At 44.2% G+C, this 13,237-nt stretch overlaps 1 protein-coding gene across 5 annotated transcripts in view; it reads left to right on the top strand.

Annotated features, from left to right (window-relative positions):
• The window catches only part of sfi1 (SFI1 centrin binding protein), a 166,049-nt gene that overhangs the window by 91,046 nt on the left and 61,766 nt on the right, over positions 1 to 13,237 (top strand). For all 5 annotated transcript variants that reach the window (XM_085962021.1, XM_085962024.1, XM_085962020.1 and 2 more), the window contains exons 20-22: positions 5,865 to 5,941; positions 6,542 to 6,644; positions 7,693 to 7,789. In XM_085962021.1, the coding sequence (XP_085818147.1) occupies positions 5,865 to 5,941; positions 6,542 to 6,644; positions 7,693 to 7,789 (277 nt within the window). The remainder of the gene's footprint in view (positions 1 to 5,864; positions 5,942 to 6,541; positions 6,645 to 7,692; positions 7,790 to 13,237) is intronic.

The following is a 13,237-nucleotide window of genomic DNA, read 5'->3' as shown; positions in this document are numbered from 1 at the left end:
GTGAATACATACTGTAATCAATGGGTACCCTCCAGTGAATACATATTGTAATCAATGGGTACCCTCAGTGAATACATACTGTAATCAATGGGTACCCTCAGTGAATACATACTGTAATCAATGGGTACCCTCAGTGAATACATACTGTAATCAATGGGTACCCTCAGTGAATACATACTGTAATCAATGGGTACCCTCAGTGAATACATATTGTAATCAATGGGTACCCTCAGTGAATACATACTGTAATCAATGGGTACCCCTCAGTGAATACATACTGTAATCAATGGGTACCCTCAGTGAATACATATTGTAATCAATGGGTACCCTCAGTGAATACATACTGTAATCAATGGGTACCCTCAGTGAATACATACTGTAATCAATGGGTACCCTCAGTGAATACATATTGTAATCAATGGGTACCCTCAGTGAATACATACTGTAATCAATGGGTACCCTCAGTGAATACATACTGTAATCAATGGGTACCCTCAGTGAATACATACTGTAATCAATGGGTACCCTCAGTGAATACATACTGTAATCAATGGGTACCCTCAGTGAATACATCCTGTAATCAATGGGTACCCTCAGTGAATACATACTGTAATCAATGGGTACCCTCAGTGAATACATACTGTAATCAATGGGTACCCTCAGTGAATACATACTGTAATCAATGGGTACCCTCAGTGAATACATACTGTAATCAATGGGTACCCTCAGTGAATACATACTGTAATCAATGGGTACCCTCAGTGAATACATACTGTAATCAATGGGTACCCCCAGTGAATACATACTGTAATCAATGGGTACCCTCAGTGAATACATACTGTAATCAATGGGTACCCTCAGTGAATACATACTGTAATCAATGGGTACCCTCAGTGAATACATACTGTAATCAATGGGTACCCTCAGTGAATACATACTGTAATCAATGGGTACCCCCAGTGAATACATACTGTAATCAATGGGTACCCTCAGTGAATACATACTGTAATCAATGGGTACCCCCAGTGAATACATACTGTAATCAATGGGTACCCTCAGTGAATACATACTGTAATCAATGGGTACCCCAGTGAATACATACTGTAATCAATGGGTACCCTCAGTGAATACATACTGTAATCAATGGGTACCCCAGTGAATACATACTGTAATCAATGGGTACCCTCAGTGAATACATATTGTAATCAATGGGTACCCTCAGTGAATACATACTGTAATCAATGGGTACCCCCAGTGAATACATACTGTAATCAATGGGTACCCTCAGTGAATACATACTGTAATCAATGGGTACCCTCAGTGAATACATACTGTAATCAATGGGTACCCCCAGTGAATACATACTGTAATCAATGGGTACCCTCAGTGAATACATACTGTAATCAATGGGTACCCTCAGTGAATACATACTGTAATCAATGGGTACCCCCAGTGAATACATACTGTAATCAATGGGTACCCTCAGTGAATACATACTGTAATCAATGGGTACCCCCAGTGAATACATACTGTAATCAATGGGTACCCTCAGTGAATACATACTGTAATCAATGGGTACCCCCAGTGAATACATACTGTAATCAATGGGTACCCTCAGTGAATACATATTGTAATCAATGGGTACCCTCAGTGAATACATACTGTAATCAATGGGTACCCCCAGTGAATACATATTGTAATCAATGGGTACCCCCAGTGAATACATACTGTAATCAATGGGTACCCTCAGTGAATACATACTGTAATCAATGGGTACCCTCAGTGAATACATACTGTAATCAATGGGTACCCCCAGTGAATACATATTGTAATCAATGGGTACCCTCAGTGAATACATATTGTAATCAATGGGTACCCTCAGTGAATACATACTGTAATCAATGGGTACCCCCAGTGAATACATACTGTAATCAATGGGTACCCTCAGTGAATACATATTGTAATCAATGGGTACCCTCAGTGAATACATACTGTAATCAATGGGTACCCTCAGTGAATACATATTGTAATCACTGGGTACCCTCAGTGAATACATACTGTAATCAATGGGTACCCCCAGTGAATACACACTGTAATCAATGGGTACCCTCAGTGAATACATATTGTAATCAGTGGGTACCCTCAGTGAATACATACTGTAATCAATGGGTACCCTCAGTGAATACATACTGTGATCAGTGGGTACCCTCAGTGAATACATATTGTAATCAGTGGGTACCCTCAGTGAATACATACTGTAATCAATGGGTACCCTCAGTGAATACATACTGTAATCAATGGGTACCCCCAGTGAATACATACTGTAATCAGTGGGTACCCTCAGTGAATACATATTGTAATCAATGGGTACCCCCAGTGAATACATACTGTAATCAATGGGTACCCTCAGTGAATACATACTGTAATCAATGGGTACCCTCAGTGAATACATACTGTAATCAATGGGTACCCTCAGTGAATACATACTGTAATCAATGGGTACCCTCAGTGAATACATACTGTAATCAATGGGTACCCTCAGTGAATACATACTGTAATCAATGGGTACCCTCAGTGAATACATACTGTAATCAATGGGTACCCCCAGTGAATACATACTGTAATCAGTGGGTACCCTCAGTGAATACATACTGTAATCAATGGGTACCCTCAGTGAATACATACTGTAATCAGTGGGTACCCCCAGTGAATACATATTGTAATCAATGGGTACCCTCAGTGAATACATATTGTAATCAATGGGTACCCTCAGTGAATACATACTGTAATCAATGGGTACCCTCAGTGAATACATACTGTAATCAATGGGTACCCCCAGTGAATACATACTGTAATCAATGGGTACCCTCAGTGAATACATACTGTAATCAATGGGTACCCTCAGTGAATACATACTGTAATCAATGGGTACCCTCAGTGAATACATATTGTAATCAATGGGTACCCTCAGTGAATACATATTGTAATCAATGGGTACCCTCAGTGAATACATACTGTAATCAATGGGTACCCTCAGTGAATACATATTGTAATCAATGGGTACCCTCAGTGAATACATATTGTGATCAGTGGGTACCCTCAGTGAATACATATTGTAATCAATGGGTACCCCCAGTGAATACATACTGTAATCAATGGGTACCCTCAGTGAATACATACTGTAATCAATGGGTACCCTCAGTGAATACATACTGTAATCAATGGGTACCCTCAGTGAATACATACTGTAATCAATGGGTACCCTCAGTGAATACATACTGTAATCAATGGGTACCCTCAGTGAATACATACTGTAATCAATGGGTACCCTCAGTGAATACATACTGTAATCAATGGGTACCCTCAGTGAATACATATTGTAATCAATGGGTACCCTCAGTGAATACATATTGTAATCAATGGGTACCCTCAGTGAATACATATTGTAATCAATGGGTACCCCCAGTGAATACATACTGTAATCAATGGGTACCCTCAGTGAATACATACTGTAATCAATGGGTACCCTCAGTGAATACATACTGTAATCAATGGGTACCCCCAGTGAATACATACTGTAATCAATGGGTACCCTCAGTGAATACATACTGTAATCAATGGGTACCCTCAGTGAATACATACTGTAATCAATGGGTACCCCCAGTGAATACATACTGTAATCAATGGGTACCCCCAGTGAATACATACTGTAATCAATGGGTACCCCCAGTGAATACATACTGTAATCAATGGGTACCCTCAGTGTAGGTCTCTCCTGTTTTTACCTGAAGTATAAACAGCAATTTTATTATGTTATTTTTTTCCAAGTGATTTGGTTGAAGTGATGATTTTATATAACACGAAACCTGATGGCTCCTGTGTAGCACTATGCCTTACAGCCCAGAGGGACCCAGGTTCCATTTCTGGTCTGTCCATTCTCAGCTGGGTCAGCAGTCAGGCTCCCACAATCGGGTTTGGTGCCTCTGAGGGGAAAAAAATCACCCAGGTTTCCTGCACCCCTGCTGGCAGCTGCACGTGAATTACCCACCAAGGCTTCAGGGCAGATATAACTGGTTAATTTGAAGAAATTGTACAATGGGTCATCATCTATGAGAGTACAATGGGACATCATCTATGAGAGTACAATGGGATATCATCTATGAGAGTAACAATGGGACATCATCTATGAGAGTACAATGGGACATCATCTATGAGAGTAACAATGGGACATCATCTATGAGAGTACAATGGGACATCATCTATGAGAGTACAATGGGACATCATCTGTGAGAGTACAATGGGACATCATCTATGAGAGTACAATGGGACATCATCTATGAGAGTAACCAAAGGAGAGATAACAGAATTGTGCCCAAGTACCAATACAGCCCGGTGACCAAAATGGAGCATTTTTATCTCCGATGTATTATTTGTTGGATTCTTCCATGCTGGCCACAGCGTGCACAAGATTAAAATTTGTTACTGCTAGCTGTTTCTGCAGACTGCAGATAATAACACATCCCAGACTGGCCAATATACATATCTCTGAAGAAGGCCTTACCATGTATCAGTTAATCACCACCATTGACATTGGACCAGTCTCCCAGATCGTAGTGTTTGAAGCTAACAGTGGGTCAAGCCGTTTCATTGAATTCAAACATTCAGCCATCCTGGGCATCTTTTTAAAGTGACATCTTTTATCTGGGTTGAAGACATGAGTGAGATTTGTGAGAGGAGCAGGGCCATGGTTCATTGCAGACCCTTTGACAGACAGCTCTGTAATGCAGACCCTGTGACCGACAGCTCTAATGCAGACCCTGTGACCGACAGCTCTAATGCAGACCCTGTGACAGACAGCTCTGTAATGCAGACCCTGTGACCGACAGCTCTGTAATGCAGACCCTGTGACAGACAGCTCTGTATTGCAGACCCTGTGACAGACAGCTCTGTAATGCAGACCCTGTGACGGACAGCTCTGTAATGCAGACCCTGTGACAGACAGCTCTGTATTGCAGGCCCTGTGACAGACAGCTCTGTAATGCAGACCCTGTGACAGACAGCTCTGTAATGCAGACCCTGTGACAGACAGCTCTGTAATGCAGACCCTGTGACAGACAGCTCTGTAATGCAGACCCTGTGACAGACAGCTCTGTAATGCAGACCCTGTGACGGACAGCTCTGTAATGCAGACCCTGTGACAGACAGCTCTGTATTGCAGGCCCTGTGACAGACAGCTCTGTAATGCAGACCCTGTGACAGACAGCTCTGTAATGCAGACCCTGTGACAGACGGCTCTGTAATGCAGACCCTGTGACAGACGGCTCTGTAATGCAGACCCTGTGACAGACAGCTCTGTAATGCAGACCCTGTGACAGACAGCTCTGTAATGCAGACCCTGTGACAGACGGCTCTGTAATGCAGACCCTGTGACAGACAGCTCTGTAATGCAGACCCTGTGACAGACAGCTCTGTAATGCAGACCCTGTGACAGACGGCTCTGTAATGCAGACCCTGTGACAGACGGCTCTGTAATCCAAGAGCTGCAGGTTGTAGGTTTATATTTGGCTGCATGTGCTCACCTTACTAGTCAATCTGAACTTATCAGTGGTACAAGCTTGGCCAGAGGAGTCTGTGGCAGTACTTAGTCACGTAAGAACTGAACAACCAAGTTTCAAGGGTCAGTTTAATATTGAGAGTTAGTGCAGGAGAGGCGTCTTTATTGTTTTTGTCATTTTGAGATTAATAAAAGTTTGCAATTCTTTTACTTTTTCTATGTTCAATATATTTGTCCAGTGACCCTAATATTAAAGCCTTAATAATGTGACCCTGAAAGCTGTATTACACAACCCCTGCCTCTCATCTAGGTTTACCATCGGAATGCTCAGCAGATTTTGTATAAGGTGAATGAGAAGGAGAAGAAATGGAGACGAGATCTGTTGAGGTAATGAAGTATTGCAATACTTGGTTTCTGCACTTGTCGGACATATGTGGCAAATAACATGCCAGATGTCCTGTGTGGATTAACGTTCACATGGTCAAACTACACAACTTCATATCATTCTATGTATAGCCCCTATTTTAACAATGATTGAAGCATTCAAAAAAATCTTTGCTTCTGATTGTGGCCTCTATTACTGCACCACCTTCCAGAACATTCCAGAACAGATGCATTGGTTGGACATATTGCGTGTTGAGTCTACTTCACCCGTGACTCTTTCAACTTCATTCTTAGCCATTACAGAACCGTTCATGCAGTACGTTTGTTTTCCATTGTCCCTTCCTATGCGCCCGACTCTATATTTGTCTTATCTTAAATTCCATCTGCCATTGTTATTCTTCCCACTTACATATTTTGCCCAACTTGGTCTGTAATTTCTGTGCTGCCTCCTCAGTCACTTTGGTTTGTCAGTATTAGTTGGCATTTATATAAGCCCCTTGCAATACTGGATCATCTCTTGAGATTTTATCTTCTGCTATGCTAGGACCAGCACATGGGAGGGTAGGTTAATCACTCTTTTAAACTTGTTTCTTTCACGTGTAGATTTTCTTTCTGCACCTGGAAAGGCAATGCGCGCGCATTGGCTGATGAAGCTAGGAAGACCGCCAGAGCAGATCAGCATTATCGCCGTGTCCTGTTATCTAAGGTACGGCTCAGTTTCATTGATGAAAGGGAGCTGCAAGAAATTTCTTGTGTTGGATGTATGGAGAGATCAGGATTTTTACAAAAAAAATCTATTCCAGCTTTTCCCTTTTTCCCTGAGAGTGTTGCTTGCCATCAAATTTTAACTTTGAATTCTTGTTTTCAGTTTTATTTTTTGTCAAGATGTTTGATGTTTTCCTCCTCTTCTCTCCTGTGCATGGTAACTACCCAAGAGGCTTAAGTTCCTCCCAGTAGCCTCTGCCAGTGCTATTCTATTGTTGGGAGGAACAACTTGGGGTAACTCTCTTTCTGCTCTCCCCTCCACCCGCTTATTTCATTAACAAATAGCTTCTCCTCAGCAGGTAGGGTAGCTGCACTGCTCTGTGTGGGACTGAGTGATACCAGGAATCTCCCCAAGGTTGATTCTTCCATCTGTGCTGTTAGCTGATCTCAGCTGGGGAAGTGGTTGGGGTGCTACAGTTTGCCTCAGCACCTCTCAGCAGGGTTGAGGGGTTTAAGGAGACAGTGGTAGTAGGCCAGGGAAGATAAAAATCAGCCAGGCGTTCCTACTCCTGATTTCTCGCCAGCGCTCAGACTCAGCAGTAACGCCCCAGTGATCCGATCGCCTGCTGCCACTCACTGTCTGGACTTGTATATGAATAGTCACTTGGGGGGAAGGTTGGCAGCACCCATGGATACCGATCTCATCAAGAGTGAGTGCCTTTTGGGGAGGGGAAGGTGTGGGCCTGATTAGTAATAGTTTACCCTTTCTCCCTGTAGAATAGACTGGGGCTTCTGCACAGGATGACCTGGCCAAGGTTACGGAATGAGGTTCTCCCGGCATTCTGTGAACCTCCATTGAGCTAAGCCACACTCTGGAGCTAAATTTTAATGTTGTAATGTTTGCACGTGTGCCACGTTGTTTTCCTGTATTAAGTTTGTTGACTGGTTAGCAACCGGAGGGTTGTGTGAGGACTTCGGGGTTGCAAGGATAGGGGCTGTTTTCCTACTACTGAGCTAGGTGATGGTTCTGTGACTTTACCTTTATCTAGGTTCTTGAGTACTGGAGAGATACAGTCTCACTTCAAGTGTATCAACGAAAACAGGAGGAGGAAGTTGTGCTGGAAGCAAGACAACATATTGGTTTTGGTAAGTGGTGAAGTACAATTCTTGTGTGTATAAAATGTTCAGTGCCAATCTCCACTCTACTTCGTTACATTTTGGCACGACAATGTGACTAAACACTCAATTTTATACCGGTTTCATTTGTCTTATGTGAGAATGGGGGCGGGGGATCCCCGCAGAGCATCTATTAACAGATTTGTGCTGCATATCTGAGTGGTTCTTGTTTGAAGATATGATCTTGCGCAAAAATGTGACAGTCGTATAGCCCTTCCTCAAGGATTTTCAATGGAGCTTTTATCTGTTGTCCTCTTGCACTGTTTCCCCTCGGGCTCAATCTATCCGCTCTCACTGACTCTTTGCTGCTGGCTCTCCCGTTGTTACATTGTTGGGAGTTTTTTAATGAGCTCCAAACAGTGAGAAGGGGATAGATGAGAACATTTATTGGCAAAAATAGAGTAGTAATATTAGGAGACTTTAATTACCCTAATATAGACTGGGAAAAACATAGTGCTAATGGTAGGGAAGGAGAAGAATTTCTGATATATGTACAGGAGAACTTTCTTGATCAATATGTCTCCACTCCGACAAGAAAGGAAGCAGTGTTGGATCTGGTTCTGGGAAATGAAGTAGGACAGGTGGAGTGTGTTACAGTAGGAGATCCGCTCTCGGTGATCACAACATGATTCGGTTTAAAGTAATTATGGGAAGAGACCAGAAAATATCGAAGGTAAAAATGGCTCAACTGGGGAAGAGCTAAGGTGATTTAAGAAGGGACCTAGAACAGGTAGATTGGAAAAGGCGATGCAGAGTAAAGCAGTAACAGAGCAATGGAGGGCATTCAGGGACGAGATAGTTCAGATGCAAACAAAGCATATTCCTTTGAAGGGAAAAGGTAGAACAAATGTCAGGAACAAGATTAAGTTAATAACCAGGAAGATTATGGGAAGTACAGGAGGGAATTGAAAAATTAATACAGGAGGCAGAGAGAGGTTACGAGAAAAGATTAGCAGGCAACATTAAATTGAACCCTAAAACATTTTACAAACATATAGGCCTAGAAATTCAGTAGGCTTTGCGCCCACTTTTCGCCCAAAGAGGGTTTCTGCACCAGTGTAAGAGGGTGCGCTGATATTCAGCGCTGCGGTAATGGCGGCGGTAGCCGGTAGCGCTGCGCCGACACCGATGACGTCATTGGTGTGCGCAGTGCCCCGGTACCGCCCCGCTTCCGGCCCAAACCCCATATTTAGTTGCGGCCGCCTCTTCTGCAGTGGCCGCAAACAGCGTTTGAAAAACGGGGCCGTACTGCTGCGCTACTGGGGCGCTTTAAGGCGGCCGCCTGCCCGCACCTCCCTCCCCGGCCTCCTACACCACCCCCCACCCCCCCCCCCCCCCCCCGCGGCATGGGTGGCTGATTCCCGCGAGCCCGGCACTTCTCCGTGGTGCCGGGCTCATTTGCCGGCAGAATCCAGCGGCGATCTCACGGCTGCAGGCAGCTCCTCCTTAAGAGAAGGAGGAGGCCTGCAGTACCCCAGCCTGCCGCACCGCATCGGGTGGCGCAGCGGCAGCTGGAGCGCTGAAATTCACTTTCAGCGCCCCAAGTGGAGGCGGGCACACCCTGGAACAGCGCCCGGTTCCGACTTGGGGCGCTAAAAGTGAATTTCTGGCGGCCGCAACTGGCTCCGTGCGCAGCGCTAACTTTTGGACGTTAGCCTGCTGGCGGGCCTTAACTGAATTTCTAGGCCATAAAGTGTAAGCAGTTTGCTCGGGAAAAAGTTGCTCCTGTTGAGGACCCAAAGAGAAATCTTCCTGTAGAGGCAGAAGCATTAAATGAGTACTTTGCATCTGTCTTCAAAAGGAAGGGGATGGTGTGAAGGTTACGCTAAAAGAGGAGAGGAAAGTTATGGACAGGATAATAATAGATGGAGAAGATGTACTAAAAAGATGTAGCATTACTGAAAGTTGGCAAGTCACGGTCCAGAGGGAATGTATCCTAGGTCGCTGAAAGAAGCAAAGGTCAAAATAGCAGAGGCATTGGTCACAATCCTTCAATCCTCATTGGATACAGGAATAGTGCCGGAGGACTGGAGGGTTGCTAATGTTATACCACTATTCAGGAAAGGGGAGAGGGATAAACCAGGAAACTACAGGCCAGTCAGCCTACCATCGGTGGTGGGGAAGTTATTGGAAACCATTATCAGGGACAACATAAACTTTCATTTGGAAAGTCATGGGTTAATCAAGGAGAGCCAGCATAGATTTGTTAAAGGCAGATCGTGTCTGAATAACTTGATTTGAATTCTTTGATGAGGTAACAGAGAAGGTTGATCAAGGTAATGCAGTACATGTTGTATACATGGACTTTTGGAAGGCATTTGACAATGCTCTACACAGGAGGCTTATTAAGAAGATGAAAGTCCATGGAATTAAGGGGAAAGTGGCAGTATGGATACAAAATTGGCTCAGTGACAGGAAGCAAAGGGTGGTGGTGGATGGATGTTCCTCAGACTGGGAGGTGATTTGCAGTGGTGTTCCCCAAGGGTCAGTTTTGGGTCAATTCCTCTTTGGAATTTTTATAAACAACCTAGACTCAGGTATAGGGAGCAGCATCATAAAGTTCTTGATCAGTACGTTTCCGGCCCAACGAGGAACGAGGCATTGCTGGATCTGGTTCTGGGGAATGAGGTGGGTCAAGTGGAGCAAGTGTCAGTAGGTGAATATTTAGGGAACAGTGATCATAGTATCATAAGGTTTAGATTAGCTATGAAAAAGGACAGGGAGCAATCTAGAGTAAAAATACTTAATTGGAGGAAGGCAAATTTCAGTGTGATGAGAACGGATCTGGCCCGGGTAAATTGGAATCGAAGATTGACAGGCAAAACTGTAGTGGAATAATGGGCTGCCTTTAAAGAGGAAATAGTTTGGGTACAGTCGAGGTACATTCCCACTAGGGGGGAAAGGTAGGGCAACCAAAGCCAGAGCTCCCTGGATGATGAAAGAGATAGAGAAAAAGAAGCAGCAGAAAAAGATCGTGTATGACAGATGTCAGGTCGAGAATACATCGGAGAATCAGGCTAAATATAGAAAGTTCGGAGAAGTGAAAAAGAAAATAAGGGGCAAAGTGAAGGTATGAGAATAGAATGGCAGCTAACATAAAAGGTAATCCAAAAGTCTTCTATAGGCATATAAATAGTAAACGGGTAGTAAGAGGAGAGGTGGGGCCGATTAGGGACCAAAAAGGAGACCTATGCATGGAGGCAGAGGGTATGGCTGAGGTACTAAATGAGTACTTTGCATCTGTCTTCACCAAGGAAGAAGATGCTGCCATAGACGTAATGAAGGAGGAGGTAGAGGAGATACTGGGTGGGATAAGAATTGATAAAGACGAGGTACAAGAAAGGCTGGCAGTACTTAAAGTAGATAAGTCACCAGGACCAGATGGGATGCATCCTCGGATGCTGAGGGAAGTGAAGGAAGAAATTGCAGAGGTACTGACCACAATCTTCCAAACCTCCTCAGAATCGGGGGTGGTGCCAGAGGAGTGGAGAACTGCAAATGTTACACCCTTGTTCAAAAAAGGGTGTAAAGATAAACCCAACAACTATACGCCGGTCAGTTTAACCTCGGTAGTGGGGAAGCTTTTAGAAACAATAATCGGGGACAAAATTAACAGACACTTGGGCAAGTGTGGATTAATTAAGGAAAGCCAGCACGGAGTTGTTAAAGGCAAATCATGTTTAACCAACTTGATCGAGTTTTTTGATGAGGTAACAGAGAGGGTTGATGAGGGCAATGCGGTTGATGTGGTGTACATGGACTTCCAAAAGGCGTTCGACAAAGTGCCACATAATAGGCTTGCCAGCAAAGTTGAAGCCCATGGAATAAGAGACAGTGGCAGCATGAATATGAAATTGGCTAAGTGACAGGAAACAGAGAGTAGCGGTGAATGGTTGTTTTTCGGACTGGAGGAAGGTGGTGTTCTCCAGGGGCCGGTTCTAGAACCACTGCTTTTCTTGATATATATTAATGACTTGGATGTGGGTGTACAGGCACAATTTCAAAATTTGCAGATGACACAAAACTTGGAAGTACAGTGAGGAGGATAGTGATAGACTTCAAGAGGACATGGACAGGCTGGTGGAATGGACGGACCGTGGCAGATGAAATTTAACGCAGAAAAATGCAAAGTGATACATTTTGTTAGAAAGAATGAAAAGAAATATAAACTAAATGGTACAATCCTAAAGTGGGTGCATGAACAGAGCGACAGTGCACAAATTGTTGAAGGTGGCAGGGCAGGTGGCGAAAGCAGTTAAAAAAATTGATGGGATCCTGGGCTTCATGAATAGAAACATAGAAGATAGGAGCAGGAGTAGGCCATTCGGCCCCTCGAGCCTTCTCCGCCATTCAATGCGATCATGGCTGATCATCCAAATTCAGTACCCTGTCCGTGCTTTCTCCCCGTATCCCTTGATCTCTTTAGCCTTAAGAAATATATCCAACTCCTTCTTGAATATATTTAATGAATTGGCCTCAACTGCCCTGTGTGGCAGAGAATTCCACAGGTTCACCACTCTCCAGGTGAAGAAATTCCTCCTCATCTCTGTCCTAAATGGCTTACCCCTTATCCTTAGACTGTGACCCCTGGTTCTGGACTCCCTGACCATCGGGAACATCCTTCCTGCATCTAGTCTGTCTAGTCCTGTTAGAATTTTATAATTCCAATGAGATCCCCTCTCATTCTTCTAAACTCCAGCGAGTATAAGCCCAATCGACCCAATCTCTCCTCATACGTCATTCCTGCCATCCCAGGTATCAGCCTGGTGAATCTTCGCTGCACTCCTTCCATGGCAAGAACATCCTTCCTCAGATAAGGCGACCAAAACTGCACACAATACTCAAGGTGTGGTCTCACCAAGGCCCTGTACAACTGCAGCAAGACATCCTTGTTCCTGTACTTAAACCCTCTCACTACGAAGGCCAACATACCATTTGCCCTCTTAACCACCTGCTGTACCTGCATACTTACCTTCAGCGACTGGTGCACAAGCACGCCCAGGTCTCGTTGCACTTCCCCTTCTCCCAATCTGTTGCCATTCAGATAATAATCTGCCGCCTTGTTTTTGACACCAAAGTGGATAACCTCGCATTTATCCACGTTATATTGCATCTGCCATGCTTCTGCCCAATCACCCAACCTGTCCAAATCATACTGAAGTTTCTCAGCATCCTCCTCACAGCACACATGCCCACCCAGCTTTGTGTCGTCTGCAAACTTGGAGATATTACATCTAGTTCCCTCATCCAGATCATTAATACATATTGTGAATAGCTGGGGTCCAAGGACCGATCCCTGCGGTACCCCACTAGTCACTGCCTGCCACTCGGAAAAAGAACCGTTTATTCCAACTCTTTGCTTTCTGTCTGCCAACCAGTTCTCTATCCAAGTCAATACCTTGCCCCCAATCACATGTG

This window comes from Somniosus microcephalus, chromosome 19, assembly GCF_052327205.1.
Source record: "Somniosus microcephalus isolate GS21.2 chromosome 19, FLI_Smic_1.0, whole genome shotgun sequence".
Taxonomy (NCBI): Eukaryota; Metazoa; Chordata; class Chondrichthyes; order Squaliformes; family Somniosidae; genus Somniosus; species Somniosus microcephalus.
The sequence above is the reverse complement of the archived record's forward strand: the minus strand, read 5'-3'. Positions and strand labels throughout refer to the sequence as shown.